General features: G+C 41.9%; 1 protein-coding gene across 1 annotated transcript; it reads left to right on the top strand.

Moving 5' to 3' along the window:
- Window positions 1-158: 158 nt before the first annotated feature.
- On the top strand, window positions 159-23,553 carry ADRA1B (adrenoceptor alpha 1B). Its single transcript, XM_069763481.1, has 2 exons — window positions 159-1,431; window positions 21,336-23,553. The coding sequence occupies exons 1-2, from the start codon at window positions 489-491 to the stop codon at window positions 21,818-21,820; spliced, it is 1,428 nt and encodes a 475-aa protein (XP_069619582.1). The 5' UTR covers window positions 159-488; the 3' UTR covers window positions 21,821-23,553.
- The last annotated feature ends 1,242 nt before the right edge of the window (window positions 23,554-24,795 follow it).

Raw genomic sequence — 24,795 nt, 5'->3', positions numbered from 1 at the left:
TAACCACTAAATGACTGAGATGGCGTGAGACTCTTATTAGATAATACACTGCAGATCCTTCAGGTTATAAAAATAATAATTAAAATCCCTGATCCAGCCCTGACTGCAGATTTGTTTGCCTCGCTGCTCCCTCTAGCGGCCTCTTCGTAGAATCTGGCATTGGCAGTGATGTCACTTCTAAGAAAGGCAGCTGCTAAAAGAGATTTTTCTTAAGATCCCTGAGAAGTGCCGTTAGTTAGTGGAGCAGCATGTCATCCCACCTACAGCTCAGCCTTCCTGACCATTTTCAGTCTGGCTCTACATCAGTTGCTTGCAGATGTCAATCTGTTCCAGGTGCAACCTTGCAAAGGACCTAGAAGACTCTTGAGAAGAAGAAGTTGGGCATGTCTTTCTGCCATGACAATTTGAACAACTTCACATTTCTCGTAGCCCTTCTTGAATCACTTTAAGGTGGCATTGATTGCTTTCAAGTTCCCATCATCCAAACTATGGAGGACTCAATGAAGACGCCTGGTGAGAACTCATCAATTCTGGAGACTTCACCATGGAGCAATATAAGTTCCATATCTGATAACTACACTGACACCAATGGGACTGAACCTATAGACTTTACCAGGGCTATGCTCGTTGGATTCACTCTTGGAGCCTTCATTTGTGTTGCCATAGTGGGCAACATCATGGTCATCATCTCTGTGGTCACCAACAGGCAACTGAGGATCCCAACCAACTACTTAATAGTTAATTTGGCCCTTGCTGACTTGTTCCTAAGCACCACAGTGCTACCCTTCTCTGCCACCCAAGAGATTGCCAACCGTTGGATCTTTGGCAAGATATTTTGTGACATCTGGGCTGCAATGGATGTTCTATGTTGTACAGCATCGATTTTCAGTCTTTGCGCCATTTCTATAGACAGATACATTGGGGTACGTTACTCTCTTCGGTACCCCATTATAGTGACCAGAAGGAGGGTCTTATTGGCTCTGTTGGGTGTCTGGATCTTGTCCATAGTGATCTCCATTGGACCATTACTGGGGTGGAAGCAGCAGACTGTTACTAATGAGACAGGGTGTGATATCACCACAGAAACGTTTTATGCCATCTTCTCCTCCTTGACTTCCTTCTACATCCCCTTGATTGTCATCCTGGTGATGTATTGCAGAGTCTACGTGGTGGCCAAGAGGATCACCAAGAATCTAGAAGCAGGTGTCATGAAAGAAAGCATGGACTCCAAGGAGCTGACTCTGAGAATCCACTGCAGGAACATGCACGATGGATCTCCGAACAGTAAAAGCAAAAGCCAACAGCCTCGCAGCTCCTTATCTGTAAAATTACTCAAGTTCTCCAGGGAGAAGAAGGCAGCCAAGACTTTGGGAATTGTGGTAGGCTTGTTCATCTTATGTTGGCTACCATTCTTCACCGCTTTGCCTTTAGGTAAGTTCCTTTGCTATTTTTGTTTTCATTTGTGGTAGTTGTGAGAACACTTGATTTCATAAATCTCCGTACAAATATCTTCAACTGGATTTTTTTCTTAAATTTTTACATTTCCGGCAATTCCGCGGGTTTCTTCAGACGTCAGTGATTTTTCCCGTATGCAAAAAAATTATCAGAGTTTCATTAGCATTTCAGATCAGATTTTCATCAGCGTTTGGTCAGTTTTTACCATCTGTTTCATCAGATTTTTTTTGGTTCAGACGAGCATGTAAAGATATTGTCCGAGTTTTCTTCCATGTTGTCATCCATGTGCAGCCATATAGCATCTGTTTTTTACATCTGTGTGGCATCTTTTTTGTCCTTCAACGTTTTTAAATGTATATGATCAAATACAGTTTTCTAGGTTTATAATTGCAATGTATCCCTAACAATTGGATGCAATACGGATGAGATCCGGAAATATTTCGCGCATTCATTGACTTGAATGGGCGAGATTCCTCCGCCGTACGGAAGAAAATAGTGCATTGAAGACCATTGGTCCCAGTTCTGTCCATGTGATGTCATTTTTTTCATGGACAGCACTCGGATTAAAAAAATGGAGTGCACAAGTGCTGTCTGATTTTTTTTTTTCCACGGACGCATAGACTTGCACTTAAGATTTTGATCAATACCGGACATGTCTTGACTGTCCGTGGCTTTGGAAAGATCACTAGGTCCATAAAAAAATCTGACATGTAAAGAACTCAATAGACTGTTCTAGGTTCGACTTTTAGCCATGGAACATGCAGGTAGAACTCATACACGAAAAACGGAGCCTGAATTAGCCCTAACGATAACTTTGGTAAGTTTGACCAAAGTTGGACTTGTCTTCGTGACTTTGTACAGATCGCTCTGTCCCAAAACTACACAGACGTATGAACAGTCCTATAGACTTTAGTATGTATTAATTAGTTCTATCCATGAAAAATTGATGTCTGAACGAGCCCTAGGGATCATATATGCTTAATATGTAATCTGAGGTTAAAAAACGTCTTCAACCAAAAGAACAGATTACTTATCGAGTTAATGATTGGCCTTTAAAATGATGAAGCATCTGCAAGAAACTGAATTTGTTCCGAGAAATTATGAACAGTTCTTCATAATGTCTAAGAATATTGTGTTCTGTTCGGGAATTTATTTGACACCCCAAAAATTTACATATACCTTTTTAACATACAAACTTAAGGCTATGTTCACAAAAAGGTTTTTGAGATGTTTTCTTGAGCCCAAAAAAAAAGAAGCAAAAATTGCCTAAAAAGATGTGAAAGACTTAATGTAGGGTTTATATTTTTAGTGTTTTTGTTTTGTTCCAACGCCTGGTCGAAAAAAAGAAAAAGCATGTCACTTCTTGGAAGCGGAACTTGATTGGATCCACTCCAAACTAGGCACGGTCAAATCAAAAAGCTGCAAGAAATACTTCAGGAAAATAAACTCTTGCAAAATGCTTCAAAACTGTTTTAGGAAAACAAAATTTTGAAAAATTCATCGTTTTTGAACGCCTAAAAAAACTTTGCCTGAACATAGGCTTAGGCATAATCATCAATAAAAGGGCTCATTCAGACGTCCGTTTTTTTGTCACCTATGAGAAAAATGATCCAAGTTTCATTAGTTTTTCTCAGACGGGAAACAAACAAACAAAAAGTTTCTCTATCTTTTCCGATCTAGGAGTCCGTGAAAAATGGATAGTACATGGATGGCATCTGAGTACGGTCCGATTTTTTTCACGGACCTATAGACTTGCACTCCCGATTTTGATCCAACAACCAGATCAATAATGAACGTGTCTTCACGGTTTTGCACAGATCGCTAGGTCCACAAAAAAAAAATCAGGAGTGTTAATAGCCCCATAGACTGTTCTAGGTTTGAGTTTTATCCATGAAAAACACGTCTAGAACTTGTACACAAAAAATGGACGTCTGCATGAGCCCTAACAGTAGGAGAACCTGTTTGAGATGTTGGGTGCAGTCTTCTAAGATCTTCACGGGATCATGTTAGTGCAGATTTTATGCGCAGATTTTCCGCTTGTAAAATCCACGACATTTCAATGTACCATTAAAGTGGATGAGTTTTAACTTAATCTGATCCACTTGCTGCTTTATTTTTTTGCTTTCTTGATGAGGAATCCGTGTGGAAATAGTGTTATTAAAAAACCGCAGCTCATTTTTTTTGTGTAGCGGAAACGCAACTTTTTCACTAGGTTTGGTGCAAATCAATTCGCACAATCCAGTCCATTGGCCACGGAATTGGTCTGTGGACAGAACCGGCATCTAAGGCTCTTCTCTTGATTGGTCAGCCTGGGACAACGTCACATGTGCATCATGCAGCAACGATGACACTTTGCCAGGCTGGCAAATCAAAAGAAGAGTCACATATGCCTTCAGATTAGAGGGGCTGACACTTGTGTGACTACTGTATCAGTATCAGTTTCCGTGCAGAATTCAAATCAAGAATCAAAATGCAAGTTCTTTTTTTCCCCCTAAAACACATCTTTTAAAGAAAACCCATCAGCAGGCTTTTGCTATGTAATATGAGCGCAGCATGATGGAGGGGCAAAGACCCTGAGTCCGGTGATGTATCACTTACTAGGCTGTGTTTTGCTGTTTCAATAAAATCAGTGTTTTATCAGCAGGAGATTATCCATACAGGACTAGGTGTCTCCTTCCTCCTAGTCCAACCACGCCTCCACCACTGATTGGCAGATTTGTGCCAGTGTAGACAGAAAGCGGCCAATCAGTAGTGTGGGCGGGGTTATACAGAGCTCAGCATTCCGAGCGCTGATAGATTTTCAGCAGAGAAAACTGTGATTGAATCAGAATAATAGCATGCAGAACAGCAAGTGACACATCATTGGAATCAGGGTATCAGCCACAACATCATGGAGTTCTCAGATGCTATAGTAAAGATTCCCTTTAAATCCCCATGTACTCTATGCAGTAGAGCAGAAATGAACTGCAGCACATATTCCTATGAAATTTCCATCGCCTGAAGTGTCCTGCTCTCTGCTGAGAAGTGAATCCAATTTTAACCACTCTAGACAGGAGCTGAACAAATCTGGTGGTTTGTAACAATGTATCAGTCCACAATGTAGCTCACAGAGCATTGTCTACATTGGATACAATGTATCACTACTCAGCAGAGAGCGGAATTAATTACTGCCTCTGCATACAAACAATAATCTAATTCACTGACAGCAAGCAGATATATTGAAAATGGCAGAAAAAAAATGGAAAATATATTAGAAAGTTGTAAAAGTATTATGTATAGAAAAGTAGAAACCCCCTTTAAGAAATTGCTTTCTCCGCTTCTGTGTTTTTCCAAGAGAACACTTGTTGTCCATTGATGATTTCTAAGCTCTCTCAAAAAAAAAAAATCTTCAAGATGTAATTTTTACTCTGTAAAATCTTTGAGTTTTTGTAAAATTGTACGTTTCGCCCTTGTTCTTCCAAGTAGCTGCTAATGATTGATGGACATTTGCATAGATTTGCGAAGGTTCTTAATTAACCCTTGACATACAGTCAGATGTTATTTTCTCTTCTATTTACCAAATAGAGGTAGAAGTTCAGATTCCGGGGCATTATTGATGCTCACGTATGATGGCGGCATTACTAAAGCTTCCCGTCATTTGTCATGCACGGTTCCGGGACGGGCAACCGGTGACACCGAGGTTACGTAGTGCATAGAAGCTGGTGGATGGTGACGGATCTATTACTCATGCGTAGGAACGGATTCTCACAAAAATGTTGCCGAGAAAGTAAAGTTCATCATTTCCTAACTCAGGAGTATCCAGTTGTTGCAAACTCTTCTCCTCCTGCAGTTCCGCAGGGTGGTCAACATAGGAAGACTTCAAGGGGTTGTCCATGTTTGCGCACCCATAGACTTGAATCCAATTTACGGAAGAAATTTGACTTTGTTTTCAAATGCAAATTTGATCAATGAAAACAAAATCGCTATTTTGCACTGCCCCATTGAATAACATTGGTCCGTTTTTTTATAAACGGCACTTGTACCAAAAATACGAGCCCTAACAAGTCCGCTAGGTTTACATATGTATTTTGATGAAGATTTGCAGGTTAAAATCTGCATCAAGTTTTCACATGCTGGTTTTTTCACGTCTGTAAAATTTTGGCCTCGCTAACACTTGCGTATAAAATCGGCAAGTGCAATGCGACAAAAAAAAATCGCATTGCACTCGTACCAATGTTATTCAATGAGTCAGTGCTCATCTGCGAGTTTTGCCTCAGCTGAAATCGGACTGTGCATGCTGCAATTGACTGTGTATAAGTCAATGGGTGCGAGAAAAAAATATCACACAGCACAAGGACCAGGCATGTGCCCTCCAATTTTTACACACACATCTCCTGGTTTTTAATAACCAGCTGAGGGAAAGCAGATAGCTTTTGTTATTATTCTGGGAAGGGACCAATATCCATGGAGTTTCCCAGACTAATAATATCAGCTGACAGCTGTCTTCATAGCTTTAATGGTTATTAAAAAGGAAGGACCCCAAAAAAATGACTTGCTGTCCCCCCTATTTTTTATAACTATCAAAGTCTAAGAAGGCAGCTGGGGGCTGATATTAATAGGCTGGTAAGGGGCCATGGATATTGGCCCCCTCCCAGACTAATAACACCAGCCCTCAGCCGCCCAAGAAATGGTGCATCAATTAGATGGGCCATTTCTGGTGTTTAGCCTCAGTTCTTCCCGATTGCACTGGTGCATAGGCAATCGGGGTAATGGTTTGGGGTTGATGTCAGCTTTGCCGACATCAAGCCCAGGGGTTAGTAATGGAGACTAACCCCTAGTCAAAATAAATAAACACATACGCAGAGAAAAGTTCTGTAATTGTGAAAAACACTCCCTGACAATTACCCTCTTTCACCCATTTAATGCCATCCATACTTTTTTTTATCCCAATTGCCAAAGCACCGGGGCAATTGGGAAGAACTGAGAAATGGAGCTCCAGAAATGGAGCATCTATTGAATGGGCAATTTCTGGGGAGGCGGAGGGCTGGTGTTATTAGTCTCAGAGGTGGCCAATATCCATGGTCCCTTTCCACCCTATTGATATCAGCCTACACCTGTCTGCTTAGCCTTTGCTGATTATTAAAAATAGGGGGTATTCCACATCATTTTTGGGGGGTTCACCCCTTTTTAATAACCAGTAAAGGCTACACAGACAGCTGCGGGCTGCTCGTAGTCTGAAAAGATGGATATTGGCCCCTTCCCAGAAAAATAATACCAGCTCACAGCTGTCTGCTTTCCCTCAGCTGTTTTTTAAAAATAAGGGGGATGTTTTTTCCCCAAATTTCTGTGACTAAAATTCCAATCCAAACATGAGGATGGGCGCAGATTTCTGGGAGCTCTTAATATTCTAAACTGGTACCCTTGTGACATAGAAAACTCAAACTGTCTGGCAACCGGCATTCGTTTTTGTAACAGGGGCAGCCTAAGGCCATGTGCACACAGAGTCAATTTGACACCGGTGTACATGTTGGGTTTTTGGAGCAGAAAATGTCTTCTTTGGCATCTACTTTATTGTTTGTGTGGTTGGTTTGCCACAGCTGTCAAAACCCGAAACTTTGTGCGCACATAGCCTAGAGATTAATGCGTGCAAAGTCTTTTTCGGAATCCGGCTGAAAAAGCACTAAAAAAATAATGAATATGAAAATATGTGCTGTCTTTTTGAGCTTCTTCTAATGGCTTCAGGTTTCCCAAAATGCAAAGTGGTTAAAAGAAGTGACCGGTCTGTTCTTCAGGCGGATTCCACTTTGAAGCAGCTCCATATTTTAAAGGGAATCTGTCAGCAGGTTTTGCTATGTAATCTTAGATCAGCATGATGTAGGGGCAGAGACCCGATTCCAGTGATGTGTCACTTACTGGGCTGCTTTGTGCAGTTTTAATGGAATTCCTGTTTTCTCTGCTGTAGAGGGAACAATTCTCTGATTGCTGAGCTGTGTATAACCCCGCCCACACCCCTGATCGGTAGCTTCATGTGTACACTGTCGGCAAGCTGCCAATCAGTGTTGGGGGCGTGGTTACACAGATTAGCTGGACTACCTTGCACATGAAACCTAGTCCTCCAGTGATAAACTCCTGTTCAGAAAACACTGATTGTATCGAAGCTACAGTAAGCTACTGAGCAAGTGGCGCATCCCTGGAATCAGAGTCTCAGCCCCTACATCATGCTGCTCTCAGATTAAAAAGCAAAAACCTGTTGACAGATTCCCTTTATCATAAAAATTAAAAGATAAACAAAAAGCTATCTCAAAAATGACCAAAAAGATGCTGTGGCTACTTCATTAACTCTGGAGTGCCCCTTTAATACGCCATAAAAGCTGCTTAAAAGCCAATGTAATAAATCTACACAAAAGTAAAGACTCAGCTTGAAGGCAGTTATGTCCCAGTACATAAAAGACCCATGTAAACAGCACGGGCACCATCTCATCTACGACAATGATGGCACATCAACAGGCAGGTATCACAAGTGTGTCACGTCCTCTTGGGAGATATGGGGTTAGAAGATCACTACGTATTGTGAATCACAGATCTTCCATTTAGCCTGTGTGTTTGTGTCCCTTATTAAATGGATTTGGTTTTCTTTGGTGCTGAAGAAGTTAACGACCCTTTCTATGATGGTCAGAAACTTGCAGCTCCATTTTCAGCTGCTTCTGATCTGGTCATACCCTCTCCCTATAAAACCTGGCCAGGCCTTCTCTGTCTGCTTCCTAGTTCCTTGGAGACGCTGGGCTGAATTGGAGATTGTTATTGCTACTGGAGATCGTTGCGTGCTGTTTTTCGGTGTACGCTTTCCTCATTGTCCTATTCCCATTTGGTTGGAACAGTCCTTTCCTTCCCTATATACCTCTTTACCTTTGGTGAGTGTTTGTATGTTTGTTGTTTTCTGTTATCCCTGTTTTGTCTTTGTGTCTTGTTTACCTTACATTTCTGTCCTAGGCCTCATGGATAGGGGAAGGGAACAGATCAGGGTTTAACAAGAGAATAATAGTGAGGTCGGAGACTCAGGCTTCTCTACCTTCAAGAGTACCCCCTCAGACAAGGATAGTTAGGGTCCTAGTTCCAGGGACAGTTTGAAGTCCCTCTGACCGAAAACCGTCACAGCGTGACAGTAGGTCAGTGCGTTATGTCCTGTGGGACCTGCACCTATGTCAAAATCAGAATCCCTGCGCTCCTCCCTGGTGGGACGGGGTATCCATGCTTAGAAGACATTCATATTCCATAAATATATAGATGAGAATACCGCTGTAACTAATTGTGTTTTGCATCCATCCATTCATCATCTTGACTGAATTCTTATTAATCGGCTCCCACGCAGCTCTGACATTTTACTCCGTGAGGAACATATCAAACAAAAGATCAATTAGTAAAATAATTCGTCCACTGCACGGACAGTGAATTCATCCAGTTCAATGTGAATTTATTAAGAGGCGCACACCCAGCGGCCAACATATCAGTGGTCCAGGGCCGTCTCCTGTCTGTATCCGCCAGTGTTCACACCGGTTAATCAATTCAGTGCATCATATCGGTAGTTTGCACCTTCTTGTGCCTCGCCAGAAATGCTCCTCCAGCAAAGACTGCTGCCACGACCCAACCTGCCTTTTTGGCGGAGCTGTCCAAAAAGTCCCAAAATTTCTGTGCAACTTTGAATTGCATAAAAATTTAGCGACTTTATGAAGAGTTTTCCCCCAGTTTTCGGTCATAAACACTTTGATGAATCAGGACCTTTATTTTAAGGCATTCGCCAGGTTTGTTTTATGAAGTATTTAACCCTTTTAATTTGAATATAGGTGGACTGACTAATTAAGACTGGCCAGTCCAAATGAAGGGGTCGCTGGAGTGAGTACAATGCGCCGGATCCATTGAGAGCCACTTGATGAATTTGGCGCATCTCCGCTGTGCGCCTTGCCAGAAATGTTACTCCAGTCGGGGACTGGAGTAGTATCCCTAGTGCAAACATGTTGGCACTTTTGCTGAATTTGATGGGTGGGCGTAGGCGTGCCCCATCCCGCTTCAGCTCCTCCCCAGCTTATCCCACTCTGGCAGGGCTGATTCAAACTTGTATGAAAAGACTAAAAGTCAGTAATTTTTTTTTGTGCAACTGCCCAACTTTTCAAAGTGTTTTCCGACAGTTTTCAAAAAATTGTCCACTAGATCTGGTTACTTTCTGCTAGTCCTGCTGATGACATAAGTGTTGTAAGCTGGTGTGTTAAAGGGAATCTGCCAGCAGTCTTTTCCTATTTAATCTGAGAGCAGCATAATATAGGGCAAGAGAGCCTGATTCCAGCGATATGTCACTTACAGGGCTGTCTGCTGTATTTTCCATACAATCAGCAGGAGATTATCACTGAAAGACTAGGTCTCACGTGCACAGCAGTCAGGCTAATCTGTGTAACCCCGCCCTCCACCACTGATTGGTAGCTCGCTGACAGTGCACAGGAAGCTGCCAATCAGTGGTGTGGGCGGGGTTATATTCTCACCACTGCTACACCTACAACAGAGAACACTGTGATTCTATCAAAACTGCCCAGTAAGTGACACATCGCTGGAATCAGGGTCTCTGCCCCTACATCATATTCCTCTCAAGATTACATAGTGAAAATCTGATTCCCTTTAAAAGGAAAGATGCTATAGGAATGTCAAACATTCAAAATAAGTTAGAGGGGTAACATTTATCACTATGCACAGAGTGTATGACTGCTGGGGTCCGGTTACTGAGACCCCCCCATCGATCTTAGGAATGTTCCCGCTGAGGCCAGTGATTGGATTCAGAACAGATAAGAATTATGTGGTTTTGAAGATTGTAGCCAGGAGCGTGCGGCGGGCGGGGGTGCTACTAGACATTTTTTGACAAATCTAATGTGCTGCGGTTGGGTTTTCTATACAGTAATAATATTTTTTGCCACCTTTTGTTAGATTGCAAGGACCCGGGAGCATTACTGCTGGCACATGACCAGACCTGTAGATATATAAGTCCCAATTTATTCCACCCCTCCAAAATATAAAAAAATCTCAATAAATGAGAGATAAATCTACAGAGGTAAATCCGAACCAAGGCTTTATAATGAACCAGGAGGTGACATTTAACTTTCCTTGTGATTCATATCTTGGGCAAAAAATAGATGCAAATGTTTGAGATCTTAGTCTACCATTACTTGCAGTGCCAAAGAAAATAAGTGTTCACTCTTAGGCCGGCGTCACACTTGCGAGTTTTACGGACGTAAGAGCGCAGAAACTACGTCCGTAAAACTCGCAAAAAATACGGCACAATTATTCTCTATGCCCCTGCTCCTATCTGCCGTATTTTACTGATCAGTATTATACGGCTTTCTACGGCCGTACAAAATCGCAGCATGCTGCGTTTGTCACCGTACTGCGCAAGAAATACGCCAATGAAAGTCTATGGAAGCGTGAAAAATACGGATTACACACGGACCAGCAGTGTGACTTGCGAGAAATACGCAGCGCTGTTAGAGAGAAAAGCCGGCAATTCAGTGCGGTGTACAGTAAAATCACACTGACAGCTTCCAGTCCAATAGGTAGAATTAATGTGTACACACAGAATAGGTATATATATATATGTCAGTGAGACACATATATGTATATATATTATTACTTCATACAGCCGCGATATAGCAAAAAGCCGGTAATTCAATTACGGCTTTTGCTCTCTCCTTCCTAAACCCGACATGATATGAGACATGGTTTACATACAGTAAACCATCTCATATCCCCATTTTTTTTGCATATTCCACACTACTAATGTCAGTAGTGTGTATATGCAAAATTTGGCCGTTCTATCTACTAAATTAAAGGGTTAAATTGCGGAAAAAATTGGCGTGGGCTCCCGTGCAATTTTCTCTGCCAGAGTAGTAAAGCCAGTGACTGAGGGCAGATATTAATAGCCTGGAGAGGGTCCATGGTTATTGGCCCCCCCCTGGCTAAAAACACCTGCCCCCAGCCACCCCAGAAAAGGCACATCTGGAAGATGCGCCTATTCTGGCACTTGGCCACTCTCTTCCCATTCCCGTGTAGCGGTGGGATATGGGGTAATGAAGGGTTAATGTCACCTTGCTATTGTAAGGTGACATTAAGCCAAATTAATAATGGAGAGGCGTCAATTATGACACATATCCATTATTAATCCAATACTAGTAAAGGGTTAAAAAATACACAAACACATTATTAAAAATTATTTTAATGAAATAAAAACAAAGGTTGTTGTAATATTTTATTCAACGCCCAATCCAATCACTGAAGACCCTCGATCTGTAACAAAAAAAACATAATAAACCAACAATATCCTTACCTTCCGCAGATCTGTAAAGTCCAACAATGTAAATCCATCTGAAGGGGTTAAAAAAATTTGCAGCCACGAGCTCTGCTAATGCAGCGTTGTTCCTGGCTGCAAAACCCCGGGGAATGAAGGTAAAGTAGGTCAATGACCTATATTTACCTTCATTCCCCTGGGTTTTGCAGCCACGAACAACGTTGCATTAGCAAAGCTCGTGGCTGCAAAATATTTTAACCCCTTCAGATGGATTTACATCGTTGGACTTTACAGATCTGCGGAAGGTATGTATATTGTTGGTTTATTATGTTTTTTTTTGTTACAGAACGAGGGTCTTCAGTGATTTGATTGGGCGTTGAATAAAATATTACAACAACCTTTGTTTTTATTTCATTAAAATAATTTTTAATAATGTGTTTGTGTATTTTTTAACCCTTTACTAGTATTGGATTAATAATGGATAGGTGTCATAATTGACCCCTCTCCATTATTAATCTGGCTTAATGTCACCTTACAATATCAAGGTGGCATTAACCCTTCATTACCCCATATCCCACCGCTACACGGGAATGGGAAGAGAGTGGCCAAGTGCCAGAATAGGCGCATCTTCCAGATGTGCCTTTTCTGAGGTGGCTGGGGGCAGGTGTTTTTAGCCGGGGGGGGGGGGGGGCAATAACCGTGGACCCTCTCCAGGCTATTAATATCTGCCCTCAGTCACTGGCTTTACTACTCTGGCGGAGAAAATTGCACGGGAGCCCACGCCAATTTTTTCCGCCATTTAACCCTTTAATTTAGTAGATAGAACGGCCAAATTTTGCATATACACACTACTAACATTAGTAGTGTGGAATATGAAAAAAAAATGGGGATATGAGATGGTTTACTGTATGTAAACCATGTCTCATATCATGTCGGGTTTAGGAAGAAGATAGCAAAAGCCGGCAATTGAATTACCGGCTTTAAAGCTATCTCGCGCTGGAAGAAATATTAATATATATATGTGTCTACTGACATATATATATATATATATATATATATATATAGACAGTATATATATATATATTTTTTTTTTTTTTTGACACATGGATCCCTTCTATAGCGGTATGTTGGTTTTGCAAGCCTGCGAGAAAGTCTCGCAGTACGGATGCCATACGGATTACATACGGAGGATGCCATGCGCAAAAAACGCTGACACACCCTGCCTACGGAGGAGCTACGGACCACTATTTTCGGGACTTTTCAGCGTATTACGGCCGTAATATACGGACCGTATTGTCTTACGCTGTGTGTGACGCCGGCCTTACATAACTGGTCAGCAGAATTCAGGCTGCTGTTTACAGCACTCTGTATTCTGTCAATGCAGTGCGATCACTGTACTCGCACAAACTGGTGATGATTGCGCGGAGCTAGAATAAGACAATGGAAAGTCCCCATAGACTGCAGGTTAGGAATTGCATTTTATTTGCTTAAAGGGATTATTCAGCAGATAAAAAAAAATTGTTTTTAAAAGGCTCAGACCCCTATAAAAAAAAAAAAAAAATAGTAATATTCACCATCACTAGTCCTCCTCAGCCCTGTCTTTGATGATTACCTATCCCTACTGGTCTCTACTTCTTGGTCCGATCTCACTACACAAGAAATAGCAATAAATGCCTGCACAGCCAATTACTGACCGAGGTTTTTGCTACCATATCTGAGAGCAACGTGATGTAGGGGCAGAGACCCTGATTCCAGAGATGTGTCACTTACTGGGCTGCTTGCTGCAGTTTTTTATAAAATTACAGTTTTCTCTGCTGCAGATCTACCAGTTCTCTGACTGCTGAGCTGTGTATATCCCAGCCCACACCAATGATTGGCAGCTTTCTGCCTATGCACAGCATAGGCAGAAATCTGCCAGAATGCTGTGGGGGCAGGGTTAAACAGAGTTAATAAATATGGAGGATTACATTACAACAGGTTAATGAGTTCCCTAGTGATAATTGCATGCTGATTAAAGTTGTTTTATCAAAACAACAGCAGGCAGCCCAGTGACACATCACTGGAATCAGGGTCTCTGTCTCTACATTTTGCTGCTCTCAGATTAGGAAAAACTTGGTGATAGATTCCCTTTAAATTCTTCACAACATGTGACATATGTGTACGCCACATATCAGGTACATTAGTATGCGGCCAATTGAAGGTCTTCATTGCTGCCATCTTGGTACTCCTACAAAGCCCAGTCTGGGTAAGACCCACATGAAGAGATTGATCACCATCTAATAAAAAAGTTTTTAAAAACGTTTTAATCAACTCATCCTTTTCCCCAAAAAGGTAATGTCATAAAGTCTGAACTATCAAAATATAAAATTATTTAACCTTTACTGAAAAAAAATCAAAACACCAGTATTGAGGTTTTCTGTCACCATACCTACCCCCCAAAAATGCAATAAAAGCAATAAAAAAATTGTATGTACCCCATGATTGTACCAATAAAAACTACAGCTCACCTTAAACATCCAAGCCCTTATACAGCAAAATAAACGGAAAAATAAAAGTTACAAGTCCCAAAAAATGGTGACACAAAATAAACTTTTTTAAATAAAGTTTTGGAAAAGTAAAAAAAAAACAACAAAAAACATATAATCTTAATTGTAAAGTGCTGTGGAATTTGTTGGCGCTATATAAATAAAAATTATTATTATTATTATAATCTGGGTATCTCCGTAATGGAATCAACCTGCAAAAATTAGGTTCCAAGATCCTTTTGACAGTCCGATGGGGACAGCCGGTGCGGACACGAACTGTGAATGTCAGACATGTAAAACCAGTCTAAATAAGAGACTGGTAAGAGAGGGGAAGGAGGGGGATGCAGCTGCAGTCTCTCACTATGTGTTTCATTAACATGTCATGAGGAGGGGTAGGAGGCAGCAGGGGCATGGCGTCTGATTGACTGAGAGAACACATGACATAGGGCAGACTCATCTAGAAAAGAAAGGCATTTTTGCCAGAAGTATGTGTTCCTGGTTCATCTCTCTCTCATGGCTGGACCAAGTGCTTGTTTTTGGGGAAATCACAGGCGATATCCGCCAGCCGATGTGTTTTCAGAATAAAGCTAAATCATGTGTGTGACTAGGTTTAAAGGGAATTTGTCAGCAGATTTTTACTAGCTCATCCGAGAGCAGAATAATGTAGGAAAAGAGACCCTGATTCCAGCGATGTGTCACTTAGTTTACTAGGTGCAGCAGTTGTGACACAATCAAAGATTTTAGATGTAGCATGCAGCAGAGCTGAGAAAGCTAGCCCTGCCCACACCGCAGCTTTCTCTGTACATTATATATTGACAGTGAGCTGCTTATCAGAGGAGGGGGCGTGGTCTGACCACTTGTTAGAAGGGAGCTAGTCAGGGCAGTGATAATCTCCTGGTGATAAAACATTCATTGTATGGAAACAACAGCACACAGCCTTAGTAAGTGGCACATCTCTGAAATCTGTGTCTCAGCCCCTACCTCATGCTGTCCTCAGATTATATAGCAAAATCCTGCAGACAGATTTCCCTTGATTGCCAAAGAATAGGAGGTCTGGGCACAGTTCGTCCACCAATTGTCAGAACACAACTACAAGAGCGTAGAATTATGAAAATGGTTGACTTCTGCCATACTTTATTTGGGAAGGCTGGACGTTAGACTCAGACTCGCATTATTAGAGTGAGGAGCTTAGTTTCTTCAGATCTGTGGGTGTCTCGGAGTACTAATGATGTGTCAGAACTAGTCTTCTACAACTGGAGGTATACATTAATCCTTAAGATGTATTCTCAATTCTGAAATGTATCCCCTTTCCATGGGATAGGAGATAGCTTCCAGATCGCTCTGGGTGCATCAGATCCTGCGAATTGGGGCTCTGGACTCTGAAGACCCCTTTGTGAATGGAGTGGAGTTTGATCATCCATTATCTCTTATGGGAGTGCTGAAGACCAGCCGAGTGCAGCGCTCGACTATCTCCAGTGGTTCCATAAAGAGGGAATGGAGCAGGAGTATATACAATCAGCTTCTTCTCGATTCATAGAGGGCTCTTCAGAGACCCAATTCTTGGGATTTGGTGGGGGTCCTAGCAACAGGCAAACGTTAACTGGGCAGCTCAAGTTCATCAGGTGGTAACATGTGGGTTTGGGCACAGCATTTCATGTTCCTTCCTTCCTTAGTACAGCATGTCTTCAGCATTGCCAACCGTTCGTCCTGGCCCACCCCTGCATCCGCTGACTCCATCAGCCTCAGGGATTTCTTGTCCACTTCAGCAGTGAACCCAGGACTGGCCACCTGCCCACCACGTAAATCCTCTTTCACTGACCTCAAGATGTCAGAAGATCAGGCCCACTCCTTGGTACCTAGCCAGGGCCCTAGGCCCAGATGTTACAGGAATGTCCATCAGGGATATCGATATGGCCCATGCTGCCCCTAGCAGCCCACTGCACCTGAACTTGACCTTGACACTGCACTTCTCTAACCACAGGAACAGGGTAAAACGATTCACATCCCTACATCTCCATGGTAACAGACTACAATCACATCTTGTGTAGTCAGATCCTGCCCTCTTTTCATCTGTTTCCTGCATCTTGATAACACTATAAATTTACCATAAAGAAGGAGACAGATGTAAGGGAGTATGACAGCTGGGCCAGACCATATAAAGTTTTATTGCAACTATGGAAACATGTAGGTCTGCATGAGAGCTGCATGCACAATACGGTAGATTTTTACTTCATTTTTCCTTATTTTTAGATGCATTGCACCTATTAGAACAACTATGTTACAGTTAGTGGACATTGTAAAGCACGGACGGGGACTTCATAGCTACCCTGTATACTCCAGACTGTCTTTTTTAATGAACTAGTTATCATAGTCTATTTTCAACGATTAAAATGATAAATCCAAATATGGCAAATGATAAACAAAGTGAAAAATGTCATGATCTCATTTTCTCTGTACATAGACAAATCGTCTTACGTGAATCACTGCGGGACTGGCAGTAATAAATCATCCTGTTTTTTTTTTCTTTAAACCCGCAATCCAGTGTCTTAATTACGCAGATAGATGGATTTACAACACGTCATAAGAACATAGCAATAGAATTGCCACACTGCCACCTAGAGGTACGAGCTATAAAGCGCAACACCACCTTGTAAAAATGTGATCATGTTCGATACTTAAGTAAAAAGAGAATAAAGCACAAAGCCGTTTTCACCCGAATTCTGGAATAAAACAGCATAAAATGATATAACATTTTTGAGCAACTTTTTTCAAAACCTGGGCGGAGCTTAGGCAGGATGGGGCGTGTTTACGTATTTACCCCCTTTAAATCGATGACATCTATTTCTATATATTTATATCACTGTCCCTTTTCTTCAGTTCTGTAAAATGTAGTTTGTTTTGTTTGTTTCTTCCTAAACATAGTTTGAGCTTGTTTTGTCTTTTTCAGGGTTATTTTTTACTTTTTAAGATATCAAATGTGTCTCCTTTTCAAGTTTGAGACTCCCCAGTGTATGCTGGGATACTCAAATGGGACATCATCAGGCAGCAGAGGCAGCATCTGTCCCCACCCTGAAACAAATGATCATCAGTGACTTCCGTTTCTGGGGCTGGACTGGTCTCAGCTCTAATGAGCATTTATCGATTGTCAATACCAACATATGCTCAGTACAAGCTCCCTTCTTACTGTGCAATATTTTTCTCAGTGCAGAGTGACCGTGCACTCCCTCGCTGACTCTTAAGAGAAGTGACAAGAGTTTTGGAGAAGTGGATTTGGTCTCTGTTTTTACCTCCTTGCAATGCACACTGACAGTGCACTCTCTTGCCGGTTTGTTACTTCTCATAAGAGCCTACTAAGGAGTGCACTGTCACTGTGCACCGAGTAGAATATTGCACAGTAAGAAGATGAACAAAAATACAAGGCAAATTACACCAAATCATAATTTATTTACCAAAAACTGGGCCAAAATACAGAAGCAGACTGTCAGAAATGATGTACTCCCTTACTGCTTCCATAGGGACTAATAGCAGCCAAGTATTGCAAATCAAATGCTCTTGATTAATCGTTCTTGAGCAAGTGCTCAATAAAAGCAGAAGTTTGGGCAGTTTGCGGGTCGGGAGTATTCAGGTGTGTGCTAACACAATGCCAAGGAGAAAAGATATCAGCAATGATCTTAGAGAAGTATTTGTTGATCCCCATCAATCTGGGAAGGGTTATAAAACCATTTCCAAACTATTTGGAGTCCATTATTCTACAGCGAGAAAGATTATTCAAAACAGTTGACAATCTTCCCAAGAAGATTCACTCCAAGGTCCGACTATGCGTTGCTCAAAGAACTTGCAAAAACTCTCAAGAGCTACAGCTCAGACTCTAAAGCAATGTTCCTCATCTTCAGTCCTTAGGCGTAGGACCTACCAACAGATCTTGTTTTCAGGATTTCCTTAGTATTACACAGGTGATAATTCCATCACAGGTGCAATGCTTATAAATCTTGAGTACATCTGTTGGTGAGTCTTAAGGCCTGGAGTTGAGGAACATTGATCTAAAGGTCTTCGCTAGTAGATCTAAAGGTCTTCGCTAAAGAGTTACCATATATCAAAGTATCCTACTGTCAAGTCTGAGGCCACATATTCAAACGTCAAAGCCTGGCTGAAAGTGGGTCATGCAGAAAGACCACAGTGACCCCAAGCATGGCAGCAAATCTACATCAGAATGGCTGAAAAAGAGAAGTATCAAGAATTCGCAATGGCCCAGACAAAGGAGTCAAGCTAATTGAAATGCTGAGGCAGAACCTTGAGAGCTGCACAGAAACGAACCCAATGAACTTAATCAGTGTTCTAAAGACGAGTCGGCCAAAATTCCTACAAAACGATGTGAGAGACACAATAATCACACAGAAAGTGATTACTTCAGGTTATGGTCGCCAAAGTTGGTTCTACAGGCTATTGATTCATGGGGTGTACTTAATTCTTCACTCTCAGTTTATGTTGACTATATCATGTCGCGGTGTAATTTGTCGTGTTGTTCTTCATTTGAGGTTCTAGTTACCTAATTTTAAGACCTTCTAAGGACTAGGGCCGCACATTTATTATTGCATTAGCACCTGTTTTTGGTTTAGATTTTCATATTTTTCGACTGTTTTTCATTTGTGCCTAATTCTTCTTGTGGTTTACGCCTGTTTTAAATTCTATTTTATGTGTTCGCCTGTTTTTCTTATATTTGCCATTTTGGACGGAGTTTAGGATTTCCAAATGTTTTTGCCAGAATCACCATTTGACATTTTTTTAAAAGTCACATAAATTGGCGGAAATGTACTCCAGTCCTCTCCTGGAGTATTTTTGAGTGTGACAGGTTTTTTTTTTTTTATGCAGTTTTTGAATAAGGGTTACACCGTTCACCCTCCTTACACAATCATCACTCATCATCATTACTCCTCTGCAACTTTTTATTCCCACAGTATAACACTAAGATCATAATTTTACCGTAAAGCTGAGCCTAAGGGCGCCATCAGACCACCGTACAAATTGGAGGAAAAAGATCGGACCGCAATGCACGGACTGGCCGGTGGGTCTCCCGACCCAAGTGTGACAGCTTTATGGAAATATATGAAGCTGCCAAGCTTGTGTCAAGAGACCATCCGGCCAGTCTGTTCAATGCGGTCTGATCTCGGTCTGATTTATACAGTTGTCTGACAGTTTGGGCAGAGAAGAAGCTTCGATTTCAGAATGGTTTTCATCTATTCTAGCACATATATGGGGGTCCTGAATGCCCTGATAGGTGGTGGAGTTATCTATCAATGAATAAATGTCCCCATGTGAATTTGCAAAATTGAATTTTTGGGGGGACCTCAAGAACAATTAACATATGCTTACAGGGACAGTCTTGATAACCTACTTTTCTTAGAAGGCTTCATTACCAATAAGATGATTAGAGGGTGTACTTTTGCTGAGACCCTCAGGGATCAGCTCTATGTTGGGCACTTGCACTAACTATCCTATTTCCCTATTGCGCCAACTTAGGAGAAATAAAACACTGACCCATTGCCAGTAACATAAATGGACTGTAGACGTAATTCTTCTTGGACATGTTGAGTCCTCCAGAAAGAGAGACGCTCCTTGTGGCTTTCTACTCAGGCTTATTAGAGTAGTCTCCTGAACATACTGTACCCATTATGGTGAAAGGAGAGTTCTTAGCATCCTTTAGCATTGAGCTGAATTACTACTTACATTCTCAAAAACAAATTATATAATATATAGTAAATCTCTTGGCATCACAGATTTGGCCCTATCCTGGATCTCGTCATATCTAACAGACCGGACATTCAGTGCCTCCCTCTCCCACACAACCTCCTCACCTCGCCCCCTATCTGTCGGAGTCCCCCAAGGCTCAGTTCTGGGACCTCTGATCTTTTCCATCTACACCTTCGGCCTGGGACAGTTCATAGAATCCCACGGTCTGTAGTATCATCTCTACGCCGATGACACACAGATCTACCTGGACCAGATATCACCTTCTTACTGACCAAAATCCCACAATGTCTGTCCACTATTTCATCTTTCTTTTCTACTTGCTTTCTAAAACTGAACATGGACAAAACAGAATTTATCATCTTTCCCCCATCTCACTCTAGCCCTCCACCAGACCTATCCATCAATGTCAATGGCTGCTCACTTTCCCCAGTCCCGCATGCTCGGTGCCTCGGGGAAATCCTCTCTTTCAAGCCACATATCCAAGCCCTTGCCTCCTCCTGCTGACTCCAACTCAAAAACATTTCCCGGATCCATACATTCCTTGACCAAGAAACTGCGAAAACGCTTGTGCACGCTCTCATCATCTCTTGCCTTGACTATTGCAACCTCCTGCTCTGTGGCCTCCCCTCTAGCAATCTTGCACCACTCCAATCTATCCTAAACTCTGTTGCCCAACTAATCCACCTGTCTCCCCGTTATTCCCCAGCCTCTCCTCTCTGCCAAGCCCTTCATTGGCTTCCTATTGCCCAGAGGCTCCAGTTCAAAGCCCTAACCATGACATACAAAGCCATCCACAACCTGTCTCCTCCTTACATCTGTGACCTCGTCTCCCGGTACTTACCTACACGCAACCTCCGATCCTCTCAAGATCTCCTTCTCTACTCCCCTCTTATCTCTTCTTCCCACAACCGCATACAAGTCTTCTCCCGTGCTTCCCCCATACTCTGGAACTCTCTACCACAACATATCAGACTTTCGCCTACCACGGAAACTTTCAAAAGGAACCTGAAGACCTACCTCTTCCGACAAGCCTACAAACTGCATTGATCCTTAATCTGCTGAACCGTAGCACGACCAGCTCTACCCTCTCCTGGTATGTCCTCACCCATCCCCTGTAGACTGTGAGCCCTCGCGGGCAGAGTCCTCTCTCCTTCTGTACTTGTGTGTGCATTGTATTGCTCATATTGATTGTACTTGTCTATCTATGCCCCTTTTTCACATGTAAAGTGCCATGGAATAAATGGCGCTATAAAAATGAATAATAATAATAATATAATAACCAAAAATATGTTTTTGTTTATTTTCAGCATCACTCTCCACAGCACTGGAGCCACCATTAACTGTACGGAAGGTGATCTTCTGGCTTGGATATTTCAACAGCTGCCTAAATCCCATCATTTACCCCTGTTCTAGTAAAGAGTTTAAGAGAGCCTTCATACGTATCCTAAAATGTCAATGGGGAAATAGAAGACAATCCGTCATGCGGAAAACCCAACTACGTCATCGGACTAGCAGCACCTACACCCATTCAAGGAAAGAATCCCTGGATGAGAGGAACTTTATGAACGGCAGCCAGAAGACTGTGTTATCTGTTGCTCACAGTCCAGGCTATATGAATAAAGTACCTCTCAACGAGAGCAGTGCCAATGACTGGAAACCTTCCTACATACCAGCGGATTCAGATCGAAAACAGATAGGAGAACACAAGGAACAGGACAAAACAAATAATGCCTTCATTTTCCCAAGTCCATCGGACTATGGTGTGCATGGCACAGGCTCAAAAACTACTTGAGATCCTCTTGAAGGTCTAAAGATTGAAAATAAGTTTCAAGCATTGTTCTTGTAACTTTATCTATGGGCTGATTGTCCTAGATTTGATTGTTGAGAGCTGTGAGACGGCAAAATGGTTAATAGGGGTAGACAAGATAAACCTATGATTCATTTTAGAGTAACAGAGGTACAAGAGGAGAACTGTCGAAAAATCACAATTTTCCATGTGCAGCGTAACCTTACAGCCAGCGATCGGCACTGTCTTGTGTATTTGTTTTTTTTATGAGAAGCTCTGCGTACTGCAACGAATACAGGGAGTCTGCTTTATCTATTGATCTATGTAAATGATTGATCAGTGATGGATCCTTCACATCCAAGTAAAGTCACAATGGGATATCAAAATATTGTTGCTTTGCTTAACAGTTGCCATTGAGGCTCCATGGCGTGACCTTCATTTGGTTATGGTGATGGAAGTTATAAGTAGACATGAGCCAATTGATTAATAACTAATTAAATTCGTCACAAATTTCCACCAAATTTTGGACTCTAGCGAATCTAAAATGTTCAGGATTTAATTAGCACAATATCCAGCCGGCCACTATTTTGGCTGATTCTTTGGAGGGTCTGGGAAGGGGTTGTCATATTCCTACAGCTCTACTGTCCTGCACCTGCTGCTCCCCGCCGGGTCCTCCGCTCGCTCCCTCTCGCTTCTGGACCTTCCGGTACTGACTCGGTCTCCAGCGAAGATCAGAGGGAGGGAATGGAAGATCGGACGGTGAGCTGCAGACAAGTGAGTATAATCTTTTATTTTTAAACCCCTTTCCCCCCCCTCCGTCTACTTATGATTTGGGGTTTCGCAATGGGGGGACTTTTGTTTCTAACCGAATGAAATTTGGATGGCATTGAATCTTCCGGCCGCAACAAGCTGATCTGTTTGATTCTTTCATCTTTAGTTATAAGAAAAATGCTGCTACCTTAAAGGGGATGTGGGTGTTTACCGAAAAGAGTGATACACCTGTCTGAAAGTTGTGTGTGGTGTTTCAGCTAAGATTTATTTAAAGGGTTTATCCAGGATTTTTTTTTTTTACTATAGACCTAAAAAATAACAGGCAGAGAGTTACTAACTATCTGCCTGTTCTACTCGGCGCCGGCTCAGAGTGGTCATTGACAGCTCCTGACGGCGATTCAGCTGCCCAACATCAACAGAGCAGCTCTTTCTCTTTCAGGCTGCTTTTTCGGCTGGATGTGACTGCCCTCGTCATGCTGATTGACAGCAGGCTTCCTGCAGTTAGGCAGAAGGGAGCTGGCAGTCAATCATCATGACATCGGCAGTCACGTCCCATCAACACAGCAGAGCAGAAGAGAAGCTGCTGCTCTGCCGGCGTGAAGTCAGTGGAAGCTGCTGAATCAATGGCAAGAGCAGTCTATGACCGCTCTCTCATGGCAGAGATCGGCGCCAGCAGTGTCATACTAGGATGCCAAGGGTTGACCAGTTACCAATTCCGGGGCCCCATTTTTCACATACATGCAAATGTGACATTATCCTCAGTCACAAATGTATATAACAATGAACTGGGTAAATTAATAAGATGCCACCTTTCTCTGTACATAGTGAGTCAAGTATATTGTGCCAAGTACTGCTCATATAAGAGGGTGGTGGCCAACTCTTGCACAGTGGACCACCGGAGGATTCTCCTGTTTTCCTGTGGGCCAGTCCAAGCCTGAGTGCCCGAGTGTTAGTTTTATACACATAGTAAAAAAATAAATAAATAAATAAAAAAGTCCTGGATAAACCCTTTAAATGGTTTTCCCATCTCAGACATCCACATAAAATAAGCCAACAATGTAGTGAGATAAACTCACTAAAATAAACAAAATAGATAAAGAATATTCACTAAAGACAATACAAAACCTACTCAAAAAGTGGATATAACAAAAGAAATCCAAAATTTGGAAACTTTAAAATAATTTTATTAATCGCTATATTAAAAACAAGGAGAATCTGACAAAAGATGACATCAAAAATACCATAGTACAGGGAGATAATAAGTTAATTTCATGATGAGGAGCACAGACAAGGGAACATAATCATATATAATCCCTAAAGAATCTTCATAAAGTGCAAGAAATAAATAGACTAAATACAAAGTCTGAAATAAAGTGCATGAAAAGTATACAAAAGGGATTCAAGGAGTCCTTGAAAAAGCCACGCTGGCGAAACGTACGTTGGAGTTGGAGTTTTGAGGAGCCACGGATCATTGTTAATTGGTATTTATAATCCCTTTTGTATACTTTTCATGCACTTTATTTCAGACTTTATTTATTATTTCGGGATTATATATGATTATGTTCCTTGATCTGGGCTCCTAATCATGAAATTAACTTATTATCTCCCTGTACTGTGCCATTTTTTGATGTCATCTTTTGTCAGATTCTCCTTGTTTTAAATATTGTGATTAATAAAATTATTTCAAAGTTTCCAAATTTTGGATTCCTTTTGTTATATTCTCCTTTTGAGTAGGTTTTGTATCCACGTAAAATGTCAAAGTGGGCATGCTTGGCAATTTTAGAAACCCCCATAATTGAGAGAGGCGTGCATGCACTACCACCACTCCAGTCCAGGTAGCGTAAGATGGGGCTCCTTCTCAAATTAGAGATGGCTCCCAAAGGAACCTGGGGGACATGTCATAAATGCCCTTTTTCTGTGGATGGAAATGCCACACACAACCTGTAGACAAGTGTGGTGCTGTTTTTGGAAGAAGGTAGCCATCTTTTTGTAAGCCTAGAATTCAGCTTTAACATATGGAAAGGGTGCCCAATGTTCTCCCTTTGACCTCTAGTAGCAAATCAGCTTGATCTGAAGTATTGTGAGACAGACTGTTTGCTAGGAACATACCGGTTGCTAAGACATCAGACCCCTCATTAAAAAGCTTTCAGGCTTGACAACCCCCGTATAAAAGGCTTCCTGACAACCATACACATGACTGTCAAATGGTG

Source organism: Ranitomeya imitator, chromosome 4 (genome assembly GCF_032444005.1).
Source record: "Ranitomeya imitator isolate aRanImi1 chromosome 4, aRanImi1.pri, whole genome shotgun sequence".
Classification (NCBI taxonomy): domain Eukaryota; kingdom Metazoa; phylum Chordata; class Amphibia; order Anura; family Dendrobatidae; genus Ranitomeya; species Ranitomeya imitator.
The sequence above is the reverse complement of the archived record's forward strand: the minus strand, read 5'-3'. Positions and strand labels throughout refer to the sequence as shown.

What these genes read in the sequence shown, in the direction of transcription:
- ADRA1B (XM_069763481.1), top strand. Translation starts at nt 489, where the DNA reads ATGGAGGACTCAATGAAGACGCCTGGTGAGAACTCATCAATTCTGGAG. An exon ending in CTTCACCGCTTTGCCTTTAG is followed by an intron (nt 1,432 to 21,335) that starts GTAAGTTCCTTT and finishes GTTTATTTTCAG; the next exon opens with CATCACTCTCCACAGCACTG.